The sequence below is a fragment of the Lemur catta genome, chromosome 10, assembly GCF_020740605.2.
Source record: "Lemur catta isolate mLemCat1 chromosome 10, mLemCat1.pri, whole genome shotgun sequence".
NCBI classification, from domain to species: domain Eukaryota; kingdom Metazoa; phylum Chordata; class Mammalia; order Primates; family Lemuridae; genus Lemur; species Lemur catta.
The window spans coordinates 37,927,982-37,951,918 of NC_059137.1; the positions used below are offsets into that span (position 1 = coordinate 37,927,982).

The 23,937-nt window shown below is 38.3% G+C and overlaps 1 protein-coding gene and 1 pseudogene across 2 annotated transcripts in view; one reads left to right on the forward strand and one right to left on the reverse strand.

Annotated features, from left to right (window-relative positions):
- The window catches only part of NFX1 (nuclear transcription factor, X-box binding 1), a 78,857-nt gene that overhangs the window by 31,539 nt on the left and 23,381 nt on the right, over positions 1 to 23,937 (reverse strand). For both annotated transcript variants that reach the window (XM_045562972.1, XM_045562973.1), the window contains exons 6-11: positions 22,225 to 22,296; positions 20,018 to 20,157; positions 13,465 to 13,564; positions 13,167 to 13,384; positions 6,276 to 6,373; positions 3,101 to 3,131 (exon numbers count right to left, since the gene is read on the reverse strand). In XM_045562972.1, coding sequence (XP_045418928.1) covers positions 3,101 to 3,131; positions 6,276 to 6,373; positions 13,167 to 13,384; positions 13,465 to 13,564; positions 20,018 to 20,157; positions 22,225 to 22,296 — 659 coding nt within the window. The remainder of the gene's footprint in view (positions 1 to 3,100; positions 3,132 to 6,275; positions 6,374 to 13,166; positions 13,385 to 13,464; positions 13,565 to 20,017; positions 20,158 to 22,224; positions 22,297 to 23,937) is intronic.
- On the forward strand, positions 2,331 to 2,456 carry LOC123646796 (annotated as a pseudogene).

A 23,937-nucleotide genomic window follows, 5' to 3' on the forward strand; every position in this document is an offset into this window, starting at 1 on the left:
TGAAAGGTCTCTACAAAGAAAACTATAAAACATTAATGAAAGAAATTGAAGAGGATATAAAAAAATGGAAAGGTATTCCACGCTTGTGGATCAGAACAATCAATATTGTTAAAATGTCCACACTTCCCAAAGCAATCCACAGATTCAATGCAATCCCCATCACAACACCAACAACATTCTTCACAGAAATAGGAAAAATAATTTAAAAACTTGCATGGAACCACAAAAGACCCAGGATAGACAAAGCCACCTTGAGCAAAAGGAACAAAACTGGAGGAATCACATTACCTGGCTTCAAATTATACTACAGAGCTCCAGTAACCAAAACAGCACGTTACTGGCAATAAAACCAGATATATAGAGGAGGGGACGGAGTCAGAAAAACAAACAAACAAACAAACAAAAAAACAGATACATAGACCAATAGAACAGAATAGAGAATCTAGAAATAAATCCACACATCTATAATGAACTCATTTTTGAGAAAGGTGTGGAAAATATATATTGGGGAAAGGACAGTCTCCTTAGCAAGTGGTGCTGGGAAAACTGGATATCCATATGCATAAGAATGAAACTAGACCCCTATCTCTTGCCATATACAAAAATCAAATAAAAATGGATTGAAGACTTAAATCTAAGACCAGCAACTATGAAACTACTAAAAAGAAAACACTGGGGAAATGCTCCAGGACATTGGTCTGTGGGCAATGACTTCTTGAGCGATATCCCAAAAGCACAGGCAACCAAAGCAAAATTGGACAAATGGGATCACATCAAGCTAAAATGCTTCTGCACAGCAAAGGAAATAATCAACAAAGGGAAGAAACAACCCACAGAGTGGGAGAAAATATTTGCATCCCTGACAAAGGATTAATAACTAGAATATATAAGGAGCTCCAACAACTCAACAGGAAATATAGCAAATAATCTGATTAAAAAATGGGCAAAAGATCTGATTAGACATTTCTCAGAAGATATACAAATGCCCAACAGGTATATGAAAAATGTTCAACATTCATTGGCCATCAGAGTAATGCAAATCAAAACTATAATGACATATCATCTCATACCAGTTAAAATGGCTTTTATCAAAAAGATAGGCAATAACAAATACTGATGAGGGTTCAGAGAAAGAAGAACCCTTGTACACTGTTGGTGGGAATGTAAATTAGTGCAACCACTATGGAGAACAGTATGGAGGTTCCTCAAAAAAAAAAACTAACAATAAAACTACCATATGACCCAGCAATCCCACTGCTAGATATATATGCAAAAGAAAGTCAGTATACTGAAAAGGTATTTGCACTCCCATGTTTATTGTAGCACTACTCACAACAGCCAAGATTTGGAATCAGCCTAAGTGTCCATCAGCAGATGAATGGATAAAGAAAATGTGGTACATATTGTATATACAATGGAATATTGCTGAGTCATAAAAAAGAACAAAATCCTGTCATTTGCAACAACATGGATGGAAAAAGGAGAACATTACATTAAGTGAAATAAGCCAAGCAAAGAAAGACAAATCTCACTCATATATGGGAGCTAAATATTAAAACAATTGATTTCATGAAGGCAGAGAGTAGAATGATGGTTACCAGAGGCTGGGAGGGGTAGTGAAGAGGGGAGGATAAAGTGGGGAAGGTTAATAGGTACAAAAATATTAATATAATTAGTTAGAAAGAACAATATTTGATAGCACAACAAAGTGACTATAATCAACAATAAGTAAGGTATACTTTAAAATAACTAAAACAGTAGAACTGGAATGTTAACACAAAGAAATGGTAAATAAAGGTGATGGATACCCCTATTACCCTAATTTGATTATTATACATTGTATGCCTGTATCAAAATATCGTATGTACCATATAAATATATGCAACTATTATATAGTACTCAAAATAATTAAAAACAAAAAATTTTTTAAAATTAAAAAAAAAGAGAGAAGAGAGGATAAAGACTGTCCTCATAGATGTTGTTTTGATGTTGTTGGTTGGGCAAAGACCCAATGTGTAGATTTGCCGTAGTTAACACATACCCATGAAGAGAAAACCAAGAAAATCACCAAGAAGATGAACTGAAGTCCTGGAATCACTGAGCTTAGAATTAACCAATCTTGGACTTGTTCTGCCTCCAAATTGCCTGTTAAAGTGTGACAGTAAACTCCCTTATTGTGAAAGTTGCTTTTCCTTCGGTTTTCTCTTACCTGCATTCAAAAGTTCTCTAACAAATACAGCTTTCTTCCTAACTAGAATAAAAGCTTTTATTTTGCACATACTTTTTGTTCTATCACTTTTCCAAAAAAGGTTTTCAAGTGGCTTAACATAACCATCCTTTTCTTGGGGTAGTGCTACTGTCCAATGAACAGGTGGTGAGGACAGTACTGGTAATGCCTACACAACACACCCGCATCAACTAGAGCTATGCTTTACTTTGGTGCAATTTTTGGAAAAAAGAAAAAAAATAATAAAGTGGCTTAAACAAGACTGTGTGATGGTTATCAAAACAAGGATAGAACCAGAAGTGTGTGAGAAATCAGGATCCAGGCCTAAGAAAGAGATAATATCCTAGGCCTCAAGGCTGCTGCTATGTCCCTGCTCCAGGTATCCAGCAGTCCTGTCATTCCTTAAGGGGATCAAGCATCAGAGCCAGTGTGTCAAAAGTTTGCTTCATTAGGTATCATTTACCTTCACTCCCCACTCTCTCAGCAATTTTTAAAAATTTCAAACATATACAAAATTGAAATAATTTTACAGAGAACACCCACATACCCACTACCTAGATTCTACCATTAACATATTTTTCCCATATATATATGTATATTTCCACTCTTTTATCCATCTATCAATTTATCTTATTTTTCAATGTATTTCAAAGAAAGCTGTAGACATGAGTACACTTAAGTATTTCAGCATTTCATTATCTAGAATTCAATTTATGGTTCTTTTCTTTGGAGATAAAAGTTATACAATGAAATGCACAACTTTTAAGTATCCCTTTGTTGAATTATGACAAATACATAACCCAATGCCCTATCGAAATACAGCACATTACCTTCATCCCAAAAAAATTCCCTCATGTCCCTTCCCAGTCATACCTTCACTTTTGAGACTGGTACATGGAAGCTCCTATGGAAAAAGAAAAAGAAACTATAACTACTTTAGGAATAATTAAAACAACACAACTATAGTATCATGCTACATTTAACACATATATCCCAAATATCCTGTACTTCTCTGATAGTCACTTATTCACCAACCTTACAGGCCTGGAGCTAGCCCAATCCCTATATTAGTGTGAGGACCCCAGCTTTACAGACTTTTTACACACATACAATGTTAACAATCTTTGTGGTCTGGTTTCCAAATTCACAGTAGATTAGGAATTATAAACTCTGAATGGAAACACAAGCTGCTAAAACTATGCAAAGCAAAGAGTGGTAACCACTTGATGGGGTACAGACAGAAAAAACCATAAAAAACAGATGTAAGAATTGAAAAGAGGTTGAAAATCTGGTGCCATTCAATGCAGGGGCAAATGGCTCTATACACTCAAGAGCACCCTGGACAGTATCACCAAATCATAACAAAGTGAAATATAGCAGACCTTTGTTTTGGCCTCTGAAGTTTCATTACCGTGATTTCGATTATGAGTAGCCCCAAAGGTCTATCATGTATAATTTTGCTGAGACATGATCCTAAATAACATGTGTGGTGAGGTTGGCATATGGAGAGTGGGTCAGCCACTTGGGTTAGAATGAGAATGAGCCTGGCTGGCTGCTCAGAATTTATATCTGATTTTGGCTTTGATGTCACTTACAGGTTGCCACGTACTCAGAAACTAGAAAAATGATAAAAGCATTCCTTCTTAGTAAAAATGACCTGAAAAAAAAGCAGCCACTAGAGTTGATAACAGATGTGAAGAGGTCTAAGAAATAGAAGGTTCTTGGCTAGAAAATATATGTTTTAGATAAAAAATGAGTTGCCTAGGATTATTGATATAAAATAGTTCCCCCCACACGCTCTCTACAGATACAAAGCAAAAGTGACTCATGCAACTAAGTGAATGTTCCTGCCAATGCAAACATCCTTCCTCAAGGATTTCCACCAAAGTGATGAAAAGAAAACAACCTCTGAAAGTTTAAGAAGTAAATTTAATATATCTAGAAAACTCATTTCTGTGGAAAGCCCATTCCATTACAAAAAACATTTCTTTTAGAATCCATATTCATAAAAAATCTGGCTAAACAATGTGGTGATTGAGTATCAGCTTTTTGAAGAGTTTTTGACTTTGTCAAAAGGATTTAAGAGAATTTGTATTGACAGTGAGCTCCTTCATCAATTATAGAAATGAATTTTATTTGTAAACATTCAACTTATAGCTTTTCAAGAATGTACTCATTGCCATGGGGTCCACTATTATTACAGAAGAAGGACAAAGAGTGAAAGAGAAGCATGAAAGCACAGGGATAGAGAAAGGGATTTCTGGGGAGAAGAAGAGAGCTGACAGCAGCCATTTCTATCGTACATGTCCCAACACTGCTTGTAATTCTTAATCACAAAAACATCTGTGGGCATTGCTAAATCACAGTATCTCAGTCTTTAACCTGGTATTTATGGGGTAAAAAGTGGTCCTATACCTGACATTCAAAATAACCTCTATTGTCCCATGTATACTGCAATTTCTTTTCAGGAAAAAAACCAAATATGCTTACACAACTTTTGTCACATGTAAACTGCACTACTTTTATACTTCTCTCCCTTTTATTCAGAAGGTTACCTATTAAACTAGCCTCCAATTTATGGCCTATATCCTCAGAATCATTTGCAAGTTGTTTGCTGCCCAGACCTTGGGTTGTATTTAACAGAACCAACTGTTCCGAACTGTCTCCACCCAGGCCTATGCTCTGTTGGGACAGGTGCTGATACGCACTGAAATGACCAGAAACACATCGAAGAGCAGGATAAAGCAACACTCAGTATGTTTCCACAGCTGGATCATCTGAAGACTACCATAGGAAAGCTTCTTGCCTCTTCTGGTTACATACATATGAATGGGCACTACAGTCTAACTCCAAAATGGTAAGATGCCCCTTTTATAACACAAAGTCTGCTCAAAACTACCCAGGGCAGAAAATAGAAACTGACAAAACAGTTGTTCAGTGACAAATTAACCTTACCCAAAGAGAGGTCTGGCCTTTACACTTGGTTTCTGAAAGGTAATCTCTAAGCCTACTGGAATGCCACGCCTGATAGCAGTGTCGTTGTTTGCCTGGAGCCTTGGGTCACTGGATAGTCTAATATTAATAATATGATTTAGGAACAGGCTGGTCACACTGGATAGTCTTAGGATAGGGGCTTTGGGTCACACGGTATCAGCAGACCTCTGGAGAGACTGGAGACTGAGATCAGCCACGTGGGCAGCCAGCCATTGCTACACGATGGAGCCCTTATTAAAACTGAACTTCCAGGCGTGGGTGAGCTTCCCTGGTTGGCAATACTCCATGCATACGGTCACACATTGACACTGAGACAGTAACACTATCCTGACTCCACAGGGAGAAGACAAATGAAGTGCCACATTCAGTACTTTTTTGGACTCTGCCCCACATACTTCTTTCCTTGGCTGATTTAATCTGTATCCTTTCCCTTGTAATAGAACTGTAAACGTGAGTGTAACCATCAGTGAATTCAGTGAGTCCTTTCACTAAATTATCAAGCCTTGAAGGGTGGTCTTAGGGACCAGTGAACTTGCAGTTGGTATCAGAAGTTGGTATCAGGGCACTTAACAGAAATCCAGATGGTAAAATAAATAAAACTATAAAATGTTAAAAAAAAAAAGAGGTTGGTATCAGAAGTGGGTGGTCACGTGGACTGTTCTATCTAATTAAGCAGCTGTCTAAACTCTTGGAGTAGGTGTCAGAAGTGAGGGTGGTCTTGTGGCCTGTGTTTCCTCTAATGTCCTCTGACTCCTTTCAATAGTGCTATTATTCCTCTTTTCAGGCATCTAGCATGAACACACTTGTATTTGGTAGAGCTATTTGTCTATCTGCCTTATCCCTACTATTGGCCTCTGAGCCTTGGTGCCTCAACCTCCCCCCATACCTGTCCTACAACTGGACCATAGTGACTGTTAGCATACACTGACTAGATTCAATAAATCATACAGAGTATGACAGGAATAAAACTGAGGTTATTTTGATTCCTCCCCTCCCATAATCACCATTTTAAAAAGCACTGATGGCAACAACCCTAGCATTGTTTAGGATTTACCTTTGTTCTGAAAGAGCATCTGCAGGAAATAACTGATGTGCGAGAGCATGGTCCACAGTCTCCTTCATGGCAGAGCTTTTCACAGGTATGAATGAAATCTTTAATAAAAATGAAAAGAGCTGGGAATGAAAATTGCAACTACTCATTTTCATACTTCTAAATTAACTAGACACACTGGTTTTCCACGTTCTACTCCCTGAAACTCCAGAATCAGAGTTGAAGGAAGAAGGATGTAGCCAGTACTTCTTCCTGTATCTTCCCTTCATACAGCAGACTGGGCCTTTTCTGACAAGGACAGGGCCTAGCATTAGACACTGGAATATGCTTTGGAGTGCACGATGCTTAGTCTAAGTCAAAGAATAGATCTTCTGACTCTTTCTTTAGGCCCCAAGTCTCTAGGTTAGACTTGGATCTCCTTAAACTGTAGCCACGGATGACTTTATTGAAATGCTCTTGACTTTGAGAGTCATCTGGGGATCATAAATCCCCAGAAGCCGTGATCCATAATCTCTGTCTCAAGCTCTGTGAATGTCTGGTGATGGGTGGCCTGCACTCACTCTGCTAAACTAGGTTTAGGACAAGTCCTGTTTCTGGGATCCCTCTGGGATAACTCAGAGTGTCTTTTTATAGCTAATATTGATGTGATGTATTTTTTCCATCCTTTAACTTTCAGTCTCATTTTATTTTGGACTCTAAAATCTGTTTCCTGAAGATAGCATATAGTTGGATCTTAATTTTTGTTTTATCCAGCCTGAAAAATCTGCTTTTGTTTAATCCATTCACATTTAATATTATTATTAATGTAGCTGGATTTATGTCTGCCATTTTACTTTGTTTTCTATCTGTCTCATATCTTTCTTGTTAATCTAATCCTTCTTTACTGCTTCTTTTGCATTAAGTCAAGATTTTCTATAGTGTAATTCCTTTAATGATACTTTTCACTACTTTTTTTTGAGAAGGAAAGAGGAGTTTATTAATTTGCCAGCAAATGAGGAAGATGGAGACTACTGTCTAAAAAATGCCATTGTCCTCTAATATAAGCAGAAATACAGAGCTTTTAAAGGGAGGCCATTCAGCTTTGGGCAATTGCTGTTCAACTACATTTGATGATTCTGATGGTCTCATCTCTGTCCCATCTCTGCCTAAGACAATCCCTGACCTCTGCCCACCTTTCACTACATTTTTGAGTTATTTTTTAATGGTTGCTCTAGGGCTTACCATATGCATCTTATCAGAATTTACTTCAGATTTATAGTAACTTCAGTGAGATACAGAAGCTTTACTCCTACATAGCTCTATTCCTCTTCCCTTTTGTGTTATTTTTGTTATACATATTATATCTGTTACAAATCCAATACTACATTGTTATAGTTATAACTTCATATAATGTTGTATCTATTAAGGAAGCTAAGAGAGGACATATATATTTATAGTTTGTTATATATATATTTTTTGAGACAGAGTCTCGCTCTGTTGCCCGGGCTAGACTGAGTGCCGTGACGTCAGCCTAGCTCACAGCAACCTCAAACTCCTGGGCTTAAGCAATCCTACTGCCTCGGCCTCCCGAATAGCTGGGACTACAGGCATGTGCCACCATGCCCGGCTAATTTTTTTCTATATATAGATTTTAGTTGGCCAGATAATTTCTTTCTATTTTTTAGTAGAGACGGGGTCTCATTCTTGCTCAGGCTGGTCTTGAACTCCTGACCTGGAGCAATCCACCCGCCTTGGCCTCCCAGAGTGCTAGGATTACATGCGTGAGTCACCGTGCCCGGCCTGTTATATTTTTTAATTTACCATTTCTGGCTTTCCTCATTTGTTCCTGTGGGTTTGTTACCATCTGGTATCATTTCTTTATTCCAATACAAGTCTGATCGCATCCACCTCCTTTGTGCTATTATTGCCAAATATATTTCTAGATGTTATAGGCCTAACAATACAATTGTATACACATTATTATATACAATTATTTTTTAAGTCAGTTGAGAGAATTTATACTGTCTTTTATAATTATATAATTACCTTTACTAGTGCTCTTTGTGTTTTCACGTGTATTTCAAAATTCCATCTGGGTTTACTTACTTTTAGCCTGAAGAACTTCTCTTAGTATTTGTTGTAAGGCAAGTTGGCCTGAGAGCAATGAATTTTTTCTTTTTTTTTTTTTGAGACAGGGTCTTGCTCTGTTGCCCTGCTAGAGTGCAGTGGCATCACCATAGCTCAATGCAACCTCAAATTGCTGTGCTCAAGAGATCCTCCTGTCTCAGCCTTCTGAGTAGTTGGGACTATATGCACACACCACTATGCCCAGATGATTTTTGTACTTTTTGTAGAGATGGGTGTCTCCCTCTTGCTCAGATCACTTTTGAACTTCCGATCTGAAGTGATACTCCTGCCTTGGCCTCTCAGAGAGCTGGGATTACAGGTATGAGCCACTGTGCCTGGACAATGAATTTTTCTAGCTTTTGTTTATCTTCATTTTTTAAAGATAGTTTTGCTGGATATAAGATTCTTGGTTGGAAGTTTTCTTTCAGTACTTTGAATGTGTCATCCTACTGCCTTCAGGTTGTGATGCTTTCTCCATTGTTTCTGATGAGAAGTCCACTGTCAATCTTACAGAGGTTCCCTTCTATGTGAGGAGTCATTTTTCTCTTCCTGCTTTCAAGATTTTTTCCTTGTCTTTGGCTGTCAGCATTTTTATTAGGTGTCTGGGTGTGGATCTCTTTGCATTTATCCTACTTGGAGTTTGTTGAGCTTCATGGATGTGTACATTAACACTTTTCAGTAAATGTGAACATTTTCATTCATTATTTCTTCAAATATTTTCCTGGTCCTTTCTACTAGACTTCTCATATCCCCATTATATGTACATTGATGCATTTAAAAGTGTGTCACATTTGTCTGAGGCTCTGTTCATTTTTCTTCATTCTATTTTGTCTCTGTCCTTTGGATTATATAATCTCTACTGACCTATCTTCATGTTCACTGATCATTTCTTCTGCTAGCTAAAAATCTACTGTTGAGCCCCTTTAATAAATTTTTCATTTCAGTTACTGTATTTTTCAATTTCTGAATTTCTATTTGGTTTTTTTTTTGTTTTTGTTTTTTGTTTTTTGTTTTTTTTTTTGAGACAGGGTCTCGCTCTGTTGCCCGGGCTAGAGTGAGTGCCGTGGCGTCAGCCTATCTCACAGCAACCTCAGACTCCTGGGCTCAAGTGATCCTTCTGCCTCAGCCTCCCTAGTAGCTGGGACTACAGGCATGCGCCACCATGCCCGGCTAATTTTTTCTATATATATTTTTTCTATTTGGTTTTTATAATTTCTATATCTTTATTGATATTCTTTATTTGATGAGACATAGTCTTCATACCTTCTGTTACCTCTTCAAGCATGGCTTCCTTTAATTCTTTGAATGTATTTAAGATGGGTATCCTAAAGTCTTTGTTAAATCTGATGTTTGTTTACTCTCACAGGCAGTTTCTGTTGTCTGCTTTCTCCCTTTTTCTTTGCATATCTCGTAATTTTTTCTTGGAAACTTAGAGGTTTTAGCTAATATAGTACAGCTGTATACTGCTTCCCCTCTCCCACAGCTTGTTTTTGTTGTGGTTTGCTTGTTTATTTGTCTTGTGACTTGGCTAGACTACGTTAGTATGAAGCCACTGGTGTCACTCTTTGGATGGCACGGCCTTGGGGGTGCACACTCACCCTGGGATGACAGTGGTTTCAGCAGGGCTCTCTTTGATGTCTCTTTCTCTGATCTCTCTGTTAAACTGTGTGCCTCATTTGGATTACACTCCATTAATTGCCAGTCTGTTGTTTTTGACAATGCCCTAGGGCATTAATTGTTCAGCAGTCTGACACAATTAAATTTGGGCCAGAGTAGTCTTTGCAATAAATCTCTGAGGTTTGTTCTAATCCCAGGAGGGATCCTTTTAGCTCTCTTCTCCCGATTCTCTCTGGTGAACTAGCTGGCCTATAGTTTAGCTTATTGCTCTTTATTAAGATGAACTCTCAAGTGCTTTATTAAGATAAACTTTCTAAAGTATATTTAGGCCTGAAATTCCCCATATTCTGTTTCAAATAAAGTTAGTTCCTTTGGGGAATACTTTAAAGTTCTCTTTTCTTATGAACTACCTCTCTCCCTGGGAAAAGTTTCCGAGGCACCACTCTAGATTATTGTGCTACAAATGGGGCAGGGCCTCCATTCTATACATGGCAGCTGGGTGGAGAAAGGCCCCCAACATCTCAGCTACACTCACCAGAAATTCAGCCTCTTCACCTTAGAGTTGGAGGGTAAGAGAAATGTTGGCAGTGTGCCCTTCTTGGTGAGCACAGTAACCCTTGACTGGGAGCTGAGGGGAGAGGAAGCCTTGTCTTCTTGGCCACACTCATCCTGAGTGGAGCTTTTGTCAAGCTGAGCTGAGGGGAGGAGGGTAGGTGTATGTTGTAGCTCAATGCCACAGACTCTTGCTGTGGCTTATCTGGGTTTTACAGATTTTCTTGAATAAATATTTCTTCATTTGATGTATGCCCTTAGTATGATTTCCAGAGACTTTAAATGGTTGCCTTTTTATAGCTTTCCCCAGCTTTGCTTGTGTTGCTGGGGAGCAGATCCACAGGCAGCTCCTCATGCTATCATCCTGAAAGTACAATTCTACCCAATCTCTTATACTGAAACTGTATCTTTGGGATGGAAATTTCCTACTGGGTGAGATACTTAAAAGATCTAACCAAGCTTTCTACAGATAAACTAAGTCTGAAAAACTTGAAAGCCATTGTTATCACTGGGCACGGGTTTGTCTTTGAGCTTCTTAGTCCAACTCAGCCTAGTTCCTTAAAAGTTTTCCATGATTAAAAATCTGCCAAAGGCTAGGTGCAATGGCTCATGCCTGTAATCCCAGCACTTTGGGAGGCTGAAGTGGGAAGACTGCTTAAGGCTATGACTTTGAAACCAGTCTGGGCAACATAATGAGACCCCATCTCTATAAAACAATAAAAAAATTAGCTGGGCGCAACGGTGTACACCTGTAGGCCCAGCTACTTAGGAGGCTAGTTGAGGCAGGAAGATTGCTTGAGCCCAGGAGTTTGAGGCTGCAGTGAGCTATGATGATGGCACTGCACTCTAGCTGGGTGACCAGAGCAAGACCCTGTCTCTAAAAAAACAAAACAAAAACAATAACAAAAAAAGCTAGGTATAGCAGTTACCCTCCAATCTCTTAACCTGGTTTTTGTCCCACCCCAAGGTCTGTCACTGACGGTTACTATCCCTCTCTTGCTCAAGTCCCCTTCTATTACCCATTTCACATTTCCTTTCTCTCTCATCGCCAACAGGATACCTGAGCCTTGGGTAGGATTTCTGGTTATTGTAGATGAAATTCTTACAGAACCCATGTGCTTTCGGAAAAGGGAAAAACTTTATCATCCTCTTTGATTTAGAAGACATTTGATCTCCATATCATAGATACATTTTCTTGGTAGGCAGAGAACTAATGGATAATTGGTTTTCCTAATACAGCTGGAACATGTATTAAAATATAAGAAGAGCATGTTTCCTTTACACATAATTTTAAACTCATGTTGAGAAAAAGGATTAGGTAGGGTGCTCCTACTGCTTCCTGCAGGTGCTTAGAAGAAATGTGAAATCTATCTTCTTGATAAAATGAAAACCAAATCTAAAGATTCTAGCATTACCAAAAAGAGGCACGGTTAGTTATAGGAGTATCTTTCCTATTCAGTCTCAGTTGCCTACTTTCATTTTTCTAAATACATGGCCTTTGAACACTCAGGAGAGAAGTTGCCAAGTCACTGCAAAATTGCATACATATATTCCCCAAAGACTAAGTCAGATAGGCTCAGTTAGAAACTCAGACGATTTTATATTTAATTCCAACAAGCTTTTTCTGGTTTCTATATCCACGTAATCAGAAGCCACAAATCAGAAGGGGGAGTCACTAACGATAAGCAAGCAGGCATATTAAAAACATTGAGAAGAAAATAAATAACAAAAAGCTTCACCAAACAGATAAAACCATTCAAACTGCATATTAGTATGGGACAAATTGCCTGAGAAACCTCTGTAGTCCCTGAGGGCAGCTCTGTATTAACTGTCATATAGTAACTGAGATTCATGAAAATGAACGAAAGAAATCACTTCCACTAACCTGTTTAAAGAAAAGAATGTAAATTTTACAAAAATCTTTATCCAAAATGATGTTCAAGAGGTGCTATCCTCAGTTAGATGGGAAACTTAGCTATAGAAACTGATAGTCCTTGAGTGGCCTGATGGCTGAAGTTACATTGTACTTAGAATTTTGGTTTTTTTTTCTTTTTAGAGATAGGGTCTTGCTATGTTGACCAGGCTGGAGTGCAGTGGCTACACCCAGGTGCAGTCATAACATATGTAGCCTCAAACTCCTGGGCTCAAGTAATCCTCCTTGTCTCAGCCTCCCAAGTAGCTGTGAGTACAGGTGCATGCCACTGTGCCTGGCAGAATTTTAGTTTTAAATATCTTACCTACAGTTATTTTAGCATGTTCCTATTATATGAAAATGCTTTTAAACACTTGCTGAACCCCAGATTAGTAAAAACATATATAGTGTTCATACTAATGTAGGCTCCTAAGAGAGATCATTACCTGTCCCCCCATGGAATAGCATCTCACCACAGCTGTCTAGAATTAATAAAATATCTGAATCACAGATAACACTTGGGCAAATGTATATTTTCACAAGTATATTTTGAGGAGGAAAGAAAAAGTACCTAGACAAATTTCATCATAATATTTAGAAGAACTTCTGATATTGTAACTAGTATTTAATACTACTTTGTTTAAGTAGTCATTGCTGTCAAACATTTACAGAATATTTTTAAAGCCAACTTTATGCCTACTAGTTACCTAAGGAACCACAAGGCAGAGGCTTGCCGCACACTTTTCCACATGAAGGGACAGGATCCATGCACGTTTTCCGACCATTACTTCCGAGTTCTAGCAATTGGCTGAGAGGAGTTTGGCCACAAGGGCAACAGCGCACCAGCTGGGGGAGCCGTGGGCATGGCTGGCAGGGCTGAGGGTGGCACACCTGAGAACACGTATGGTTCCCACATTTCAAGTCCCTGTTAAGAAAAACATACTGTTACATAACTGTTGCATAAACTGCAGTTTTATTCTAACTGAGGAAAATGTAGAACCTTACTTGCCACATATCTTTAAACAGCCGAAGTCTCCAAATCCATCAGACTTTCCTACGTCTGTTCCACATAACACATCTCTGGAGGTGCTGCCGCAGTAGCATACTTGAGGACATAATTTCAAAAACAAAAGATTAGTAACCTGTACGGGTTCTTGAAATATTCCAAACAATCTATAAGAAAACACAAAACGCCTTTTCATTAGCGTGTTGATCAGATCTGATGCAGAAATGAATGTGGGCTTATACAGCAGCTCTAAGACTCACCTAAGAGTTTTATCACAGGAAGAAATAAAAAAATCCATGTTAAACTCTGTTAATATTTCCCAGTGCCTCTTTAGCACATCCCAAGAACAACATTAGAGTGAAGCAACTTCTAAATTAAGAGAACATTATCTGGTCCATAAGGCCCCACGGTTGAACATCATGGATTGTAAGGCTCCCTTGGGCCTTCCAGATGTTGCAAGGAAGGAACGGACCAGCTAAGCTGGTAGCAGTGGTGGAGGGATTGACACTTGTATTCTCCATCCTCACTTCAACCCAAGAAACATAGCCTTCATACTTTATATATTGGGGTTTACAAAAAGTGCTTAAAGAAAGGTCCCTGTTGCTAAAAAGAAATTTAAAAAATTAGTATTATGGTATAAAATCCTTAATAATTTTTATACTACTACTGTTGAATTCGAAGTAATCATGTTTGAGCATTCACACTGAGTAAAAAGTTTCAAATAACCTGAGACTTTTCTTTGCTAGACAGAGAACCCAGCCTATTGATCTTCCTGCGGGGTCAAGAAATAATGGATTCCTTTATTTGCTGGGGTCAGCAATAAGCATGTGTTATTTTTACAGAGTTATGTTTTGAATGCACTAAAATATAATAGAGTCCTAATAAGGATTAATTTTCACTAACATAATTTTTCTGATAAAATGTCACTTTACATTTTTAGTTTACAATAAAAATTTATCTCATTAAGATCAATCTATGCAAATATACCTTGCCCTACATAATAAATGGTGACCAGAAGAGTGAAAATCAAATTGAAATTATGCAGATCTAACATTGCTTTCCTTCTTCCTCAGAACAATTTAGATATTTACTTGCATAGAAAATCAACATCTGAATAAATGCAACATTATAAAAACATATCAAATCATATAATGTAATAAAAATAGAATGCTTCTAATAAAACATTAGAAATAATATTCATAAAATAGTATATTGAACAGAACCAAGAACTTTCACTGAGACACAGGAAGAGGAAAGCCTCAAATCATTGAACATATAATCCAGACTCTTGATTTTTAAAATACACATTCCATTTTCCAGTAAGTACATATGCAATTTCAACCCCTGTTCTAAAACTCATTCAATCATTCAATAAAGACTCATATAATGCAGGAAGTGCAATCAGTATTTGTGGAATCAATGAATTAGTAAACAAACCCTGGCAACTGGGAGCTTCTGCAAGCAGGTTTTTCTTTGCTAAGTTTCTGCTCAAATAGAACAGAGGCTTTTTTCAGAGGTAATGAACAGACAACTGTAAACAATAGTGTCAAGGGTCCTAATACTGTGAAAATAAAAACAAAATGGAGCCCCCGTTAATCAGGAAATAATCTGAGTACAATACTAAAAAGCTCTGCTATGCTTAGGCACAAGAGATAGAAATATCTGCTGACAGAAAAATTAGAGTCATAGCTGGTTGAATAGTATTAAGGAACTAAAGACAGTCTGGAGAAAGGACCCTGTTGCCAGCCTTAATCTGTTCAGTATTTTATTGACACATGAATAAGACCCGAAAAGAATGCTTACTAAATCTCTTGATAAGGCTGAAAGGGATCCTAGGATTATAATTTGAGAAAAACTGTACACATGGCCCAAATACTTTGCTAGATATTTAATGCAGACAAACAAAAAATTTTCAACTGGGTTTGAAAAATCAACTATACAGAAAGGAAGAAACTGGGATCCATACAAATTTGTACAAGAAAGACTTGGGTAATTTAAGTGAGTAAAAGCCAATATGAATCAAGAGCTAAAAATGGCTAAGATCAACGGGACTTTCCAACACCATTGTCTATACTGCAAGACGAGAGTGCCAGTAGTGTATACTTAACTCCTGCTTTACCTCAAAATGGATTTGAGTTAGCTTGTAAAGATATGTGAAATTTAATAAGAGAATGTAAATTAAAAGATGTAAAAAGGAAAACAATAGTAGGAATATAGAATGAGACATAGTTTAAAGATGTACACTATAAAGGCAAACATTAGGTCAGTTATACAGGATTCCTAAGATAAAATGAGATCAATAGTTTTTGAGGAAAAACAACTATTTTAGGAACTAAGACCAGGCAGGAATTTATCCCAAGAGGACCCATAAAAAGAACACTGAGTAATATACAGCACAGTTCCTTACATAACATCCTAATAGAGCACACCACAAAACATTTTACATAGCCGTTTCTTACTGTAAGTGTCAATGTAGGTCAACAATATCACACCAAAGTGAAATTTAAAGAAATAAAAATCTAGAAGGCACTGACACATTGTGGCCCAGGATCCATGCTGACTAAGGGCAATTGTAAAAACAGGAAAAACAGGGAGGAGGGGCCAGGTGGGTGAATGCATGGACTGCAGATACTGCAAGCTATCTTCTCTGAATACTGTTTCTCCCAACTGAGATTCTGAGAACTACTGTGTGGCATGGGTTTGTGATTACATGTCTGATAAATACCTGGATAGAGCTTTTCTACGCCTTCTGTTAAATGCAGACCCATATAACATAATAGATAATCAAACTGTGCATAGAGTTGACATTCTCCTGAGGACACTGTCAAAAACATGAGCTTGAACAGAAGACTGAGCCAGGGATAAAACTGAGGGGAGTTCCCACAGGCAGGGGCAGGATTCAGAACAGGTGATTAAAGCCTTGAAGTTCTACTCCATAGAGAATAGACTGCAGAAGGGTTAGCCTGGAAAATAATCAGGACACATTTAAACAGTCATCTGTCTCAGTCAAAAATCTCAAGGAAGTACTCAGAGAACACCCAGCTTTGAGCAATACGGATTCTGATGAATCCCACAAGAAAACTGGCATTGCTGTAATCACTTTTAAGAGAATGTGTGGTCTGGTAAGCGTGTTTCACAGGGAAGAAATGAAGCAATCACAGCTGTTAGGCATGGAAAGGAAACACTGGGAAGAAAATATATAACAGCTGATTTTGAACCTCCCTGGAGGAACATAAAATGTGGAGAAAAGCAGACCAATGAGAGTATATTTCAGGGCAGCAGATGTTGGTTCAATAAAAGAAAAAACTGGGACAATTAGAGTTGTCCCATGACCAAATTGGCTACCTAAAAATACAGTAAGCTTTCAAACTGTTTAATCAGAGACTAACTGGCAACATCCACTCTGGGCAGCAAAGCGGGGATAACTGCAGTAAGAGAAAACTGAATTAGATTCTTCTGACCCATTTCAAGATTCTAATAACAAGAGACATGAAGAGCAAAGGTGAAAACATCGAAAACATACTCTTATACTCACAATTTTTTAAAATAATTTTTTCTATTCATATACTTTCCCTTTTTTCCCACTGAGGTATAATCAACATATAATAAACACATATTTTTGGCAGTTTGATATGCTTTGATAATTGTATACATCTATGTAACCACCACCCAAAACAAGATATCAAACATTTCTATCAAAAAAAAAAAAACATTTCTATCAACCCAGAAAATTTCTTTGTGCCTTCTTCCAATTTCCACCTCTAAGCAATCATGTTCTAATTTTTATTCTGAAAGATTAGTTTTATCTGTTCTTAGATTTCATATAAATAGAATCATATAGTAAGTTCTCTTCTGTATCTAGCTTGTTTGATGTAAAGTAATGTTTTTGAGATTCATCTATCTTGTTGCAAATGTCACTAGTCCATTCCTGTTTATCAATGAGTAGTATTCCACTGTGTGAAAATACCATAATTTATCTATTCCTTCTTCTCTTGATAGACATCTGGGTTGTTTCCAGTTTGGGGCTCTTATGAACATATATTCCTGTACAAGTCTTTTTGTGACTTAGGTATGCAAATAGCTAAGAGTGGAAAGCCTGGCTCACACGATACACAAAGGTTTCATTTTATAAGAAACTGCCATACAGTTGTTCAAAGTGGGTGTACCATTTTACACACCTGCCAGCAATGTATGAGTGTTCTAGCTGCTCTAGCCTTGCCCCCATTTGGTCATGAGTCTTTATTTTAGCCATCCTAGTAGGTGTGAAAAGGTACCTCACTGTGGTTTCTTTGTCTTTTAAACAGTTTTATTGTGTCATAATTCATACACCACATAATTCACCCACTTAAAGTAAACAATTCAATGGCTTTTAGTATATTCAGAGTGTGTCTCCACCACCACAATCAATTTTAGAACATTTTCATTAACTAAAAAAAAAAAAAAAACGCCAAACCCCTTAGCCATTACCCTCCCATCCCACATTGCGTCAGCCCTAGGTAACCACTAACCTACTTTTTGTCTCTATGGATTTGTCTATTTTAGATATTTCATAAAAATGGGATCATACAGTATGTGGTCCTAGCCGGGCGCGGTGGCTCACGCCTGTAATCCTAGCACTCTGGGAGGCTGAGGTGGGAGGACAGCTTGAGGTCAGGAGTTCGAGATCAGCCTGAGCAAGAGCGAGACCCCGTCTCTACTAAAAATAGAAAGAAATTAGCTGGACAACTAAATATATATAGAAAAAATTAGCCGGGAATGGTGGCGCATGACTGTAGTCCCAGCTCCTCGGGAGGCTGAGGCAGAAGGATTGCTTGAGCTCAGGAGTTTGAGGTTGCTGTGAGCTAGGCTGATGCCATGGCACTCTAGCCCGGGCAACAGAGCGAGACTCTGTTTAAAAAAAAAAAATGTGGTCCTCTGTGACTGGCTTCTTTCACTTAGTATATTCTGGAGGTTCATCTACTTTGTAGCATGTACCAGAACTTCGATCCTTTTTATGGCTGAATGATATTCCATTGTAGGGACAGAGTCTTGCCATGTTGCTCAGGCTGGTCTCGAACTCCTGGCCTCAAGTGATCCTCTTGTTTTGGCTTCCCCTAAGTGCTAGGATTACAGGCATGAGCCACTGTGCCCAGCCTCATTTACAAGTTTTGTGGGGACACATATTTTCATTTCTCTTGGGTGTATGCCTAGGAGTAGAAATGCTGAGTCAAATGCTAAGTCTATGTTAAGCACATTCTATGTGTTTTTCAGCCATTTTTATGATTTCTTTTGTGAAGTATCTTTCAAGTCATTCACTCACATTTTTGAGTTGTTCATCTTTTTTTTATTGATTTATAGGAATATTTAATATTCTGAATACAACCTATGATTTATCTTTTTTTTTTTTTTTGAGACAGAGTCTTGCTCTGTTGCCCTGGTTAAAGTGCAGTGGCATCATCACAGCTGACTGTAACCTCAAACTCCTGGGCTCAAGTGATCCTCCTGCCTCAGCCTCCTGAGTAGCTGGGACTATGGATATGCGCCACCACAGCTAATTTTTTCTATTTCTTTTTAGTAGAGACAAGGTTTCACTCTTGCTCATCTGGTCTTGAACTTCTGAGCTCAAGCGATTCTCCATGCTTGGCCTCCCAGATTGCTAGGATTACAGGCGTGAGACCTAGCCTATTTACTTTCTTAAAGTGTCTTTTGATGAGTTGAAATTTTAAATTTTGATGAAGTCCAATTTATCAATTTTTTCTTTTACAGTTAGTGCTTTTGTCCACAAAATCTTTGCCTAACCCCAAAGTCATTAAAATATCCATATAGTTTCTTCTAGAAGCTTTATGTTTCTGGATTTTAGATTTATATCTATGATTCATGTAGAATAAATTTTTGCGTAAAGACTGAGATAGGGGTTGAGATTCATTTTTTTTTTCCATACATGCACCCATTTGTTCTAGTAACATTAGTAAGACTTTGCCCATTGGATTAACATCTTGGTTGAAAGTCAATTGATTGTATATATGTGGATCTATTTCTGGACATTGATCTAGTTTTCTTCCATTGATCTATTAGTCTTTTTTTTTTTTTAAGAGACAGGGTCTTATGTTGCCCAGGCTGGTCTTAAACTCCCAGCCTCAAATCCTCCTGCCTCAGCCTTCCAAGTAGCTGGGACTATAGCACCCAGCTTATTAGTTTATCTTTATACTAATAACTGCAGTGTCACAAATAGTGTAGCTTTATGGTCTTGAAATCAGGCAGTGTAAGTCTTTCAAGTTCTTTTGCAAGATTACTTTGGCCTTTCTAGGTCCTTTTAAAGCAGTTACTTTAAAATAGCATTTTAAAATCTATAGTCCAAATTATATAGGAGTTTGACCTATACTGGTATTATGTAAGTAAAATGATAAAAAACATCTAAGCATTCTATCTCTAGTCCTCTCTACTCAAGGTACCAGGGCTGAATAGAATCTCTGTGACTACAGGTTTGAGACCAATTGATGTGTATCATGACAACCATAAATAAGGTTTCAGAAAAGTACGCAAGCATTGCTAGCTGGTGTGCTCACCACTTACCCTGGTTCAGTATGATCCGGCAAGGCTGGCACTGATCCCCATGGCACAGCTCAGCACAGTGGTGCTGACCACAGTTCAAAACATTCTCACATGGATTAGAACAGTGGACTGAGACAGCCTGACCACAGCGAACTGTGTGCCTGTAAAGACAGGAGATATAAAGACGCATCAGTCTAAAAGTTCTTGTTGGACTGTTAAACTAACAGTGAAGCCCAAACCCTCCCCTCAAACCCTACTAAACTTTTCTCTTAACCTCGTTTCCTCCATTTTTTCTATGTCTCCCGCCTCCAATTCTTATTTCCTCAATTACTTTCCCTTTCTCCACTTTGTTCTTCTCCTTATTTTCCATCCTGCCTTTGTCTCTCCCCTATTTTCTGACCAGTGAGGAACTGAAGGCTATTCCTAAGTATTTTTTTATGTGATATCATCTCTTGAGTTCCATAGAGCAGCGTGCTCTATGGGGAAAAAGCCCTGGAGGAAGGTTTAGAAGATCTGGGTTCTATGCCTAGCTCTGCCTGGAGCTCCCACAGTACCTTTCAGACAAAGAGGAAAGGGCAACTATAATGTACCCAGATTTGACATACCCGCACTGAAAGCACAATGGCATTTTCCTGACACCAGCATTTTGGCTTTTTATGCAGCTACAATACTTAGAACATACTGTATGTGACTTTGATTCAGGGTGGGGAAATCATTCTAGCTTTGTTCTACTAAATAGCCTGATCTTGCCAACTTCCTGGCTAGAGAAGGATATGAGGCCAGTATTTTTAGACAATTATCTTCAGGTCTGTTTCTAGGGTAATGGTACAGTACTTGGAGTCTACTGTCCTACAAGAAGAGTTTCATTCTGTCCCCTCTCCCATTTTAACTATATATTTATGTTAAATACATAGATGATCAGTTTGCAGTACCCAGCATAATGGCTAACATTGACCTATCTTGCTACCATTTTGCCTAGCACCATGGCTAACATCAACTCTTTGAGGTGGAAACTATTATTTTTCTACTGTATGATAAGAAAAATGAGGTTCGTCGAGACGAAGCAACTTGCCTGGGATCAACAACCAGTCAGTGGCAGAGCCAGTATCTGACCTCTATGACCCAGAACCCTAGCATGTGAATCTCAGGCCACACTAAGTTCAGTAAATGCTAAACAAACACCACTGAAAATCTGTATGATCCATCTCATCTCGTGGTTCAGAAATCATTTTCATATCTTCCTCAGCCTCAGAGACACTCCACAGCTATCAGCGATCCTTGCACTGATGATGCCAGAGAACTTGTATTATAATGAAAAGAGGGTGCATTCTGGGGTCACTTAATCTTTCATTCAACGACATTCACTGAAAACCACTTAGATGCCAGTTACTGTGCTAGGTACAGGAAAATGATCCCTGCCTCTTGGACCTTAATGGACTGGGTTCAACTCCTGGTTCTGGCACCCACTGGAGGCTAATAAAATTGCTGTGGCTCTGGCATTTCACCTGAAATGGGTAAGCTCACAATCTCACTGTGTAGACAATTTCTTAATCACTTATAACTGCAGACCCCAACCCCTAAGCTGCAGAGCTCCACACAGTCCCACCCCCACCTCCACCCCAGTCCATGAAAAAACTGTTTTTCATGAAACCGGTCCCTAGTGCCAAAAAGGTTGGGGACCGCTGACTTATAAGATTGTAAAACGGGATCGGGGCACAACAGGAAACTACTGTTTATAGAAAATTACTATTTATATCTATCATTTATTCATATCTACCTATGAATCTTTTACTTTAGAAATTCACAGCTGGGTGCAGTGGCTCACGCCTGTAATCCCAACACTTTGGGAGGCCAAGGTGGGAGGATCGCTTGAGACCAGCTTGGTCAACATAGCAAGACCCTGTTTCTCCAAAAATTTGTTTAAAAATTAGGTGATCTAGATTGAATGGATCTTCTAAAAAAGAAAAATTAAAAATTAGGCGGGCATTGTGGCACATGTCTGTAGTCTCAGCTACTCAGGAAGTTGAGGTGGGAAGATTGCTTGAGCCCAGGAGTTTGAGTTTACAGTGAGCTACAATTGTGCCACTGGACTCCAGTCTGGGCAACAGAGCAAGACCTTGTCTCAAAATTTAAAAAAAAAGAAAAGAAAACAAAAAGAAAAGGAAATTCACAAGAAAATCATCCATGTGGAAACTGCAGTGTTCTTTAGAGTGCAATTCTAACGTTACCTGGTCCGTCCACATTCACATGTTTTAGTCATAAAGGCAGGGCAGGGTGGGCAAGGTCCAGGATGACAGAGACTGAAAAAGAAAGGGTTCAATGAATAGACCATACACATGAATTTAAACTTGAACAAAGCTGCTCCAACTGGGTCCTATTATGAATGAGCAACAAATAAACCTACTATAAAACGTCTTTGTATTTGTCTAAAGTTGATTAAACCATTTTTTTAAAAGATATCAACTATATTTCTATGAAGAAAAAAGTGACAGCATTATCACTTCAGAATATTTAACTAGAAAAATAGAGCCCAACCAGAACACTGTTTTTATTTGGGTCTGACGGTCAAAGATGACATTTTCAAATATGGTCTTGGCTCACTTACAGCAGTGTGTGGGCATAAAAATGCTTGCTACTCAGGTGAACAGCAGGATGGCCAATACGGTCCTATAGAACATCAGAATCTAAGCAAACTAACAGAGCTCAAATATACTAGGTCCATGAGAAGTACATACATTTTCTCATCAGCTAGTGAAGTAATAATCAGGCACTGGGTTAATAATGGGAACAGTGAAAAGTAGGCTGACATGAGGAGAGGCACGCTGGTAAGTAACATAGGGACAGAACACAGGGCCATGGAAAGAACTGAACTGAATGATGCGCTATAGGTCAGAATTAGATCCCTGAATAGAATGCTTTTTATAGGAGCTATGTTATAGAGACCAATGGGAAAAAAAATTACAAAATAGAATTTGAATATTCAAATTAATACTGTCCTCTTCAAAGCAGACACCCTGGTAGATTACACACTGGTACAGAAATACCACTACTTAAAACATTTTGGGAATTTCTACAACTTTTTTTGGGGAAAGGGCATTCTAAGTGACGGCAAATCATAATCCTTTAGGAACTAAAAGTCAATCAGAGCCAAGTCTAATTAATCAGGTCAATAACAGAATTTGGCATAAATACAAGTGTGCCTATAAAGTGATCTGCCTGAGTTTTTTAGTTTTTTTAAATGGGACTCCTAAACCAGCTCTAATAATCTTTAAGTAAGATTTAAACACTGAAAACAACCCAGGAACAAGTGCCTAGTCTTTTAAGATTACCCATTTTGACAGACAGTAGACATAAGGTTAAGCATGTTTCTTTAAAGATGAGTATCATTATTCAGTAGTTGTATTTCACATATGTCCCAACCCTTTTACCTTTCAGGTGAAACAATTTTCATGGTTGCACATTTAAATAACTTCAGACTGATAGATAAACTGCTGTTCAATGTGGGTGACTCCAGGTTGTTTCAAATATCCCAGAAGCCTGGACTCAATCTCAGGTTTTCTTAATTTTTAGAGCAGTGGTTGTAACACTGGCTACATACTGGAATCACCTGGAGAGATTTTAAAACTATAGCTTTTCAGAACCCACTTTCAGAGATTCTGATTCAATTGCTCTGAGGCAGAGGCTAAGTACTGGTTTTTAAAAGTGTTGCTTAAATGATTCTAATATGCAGCCAGGGTCAAGAACTACTGCTCTGGAGAATTTTATAACTTAGAAGAACAAACCAAAACAGAGAAAGGGGCCAAGTGTGGCTTCTGAGTCCTGACAAATGTCAGTAAGAGAAACGCAAAGCTTTCTTTGAGACCAGGAAAGTGCTGTTGGGGAATGGGTTTCAGCAACCTTTACGGTCCTGATAGGGGTAAAAGGACAGTTCCAAGTATGAG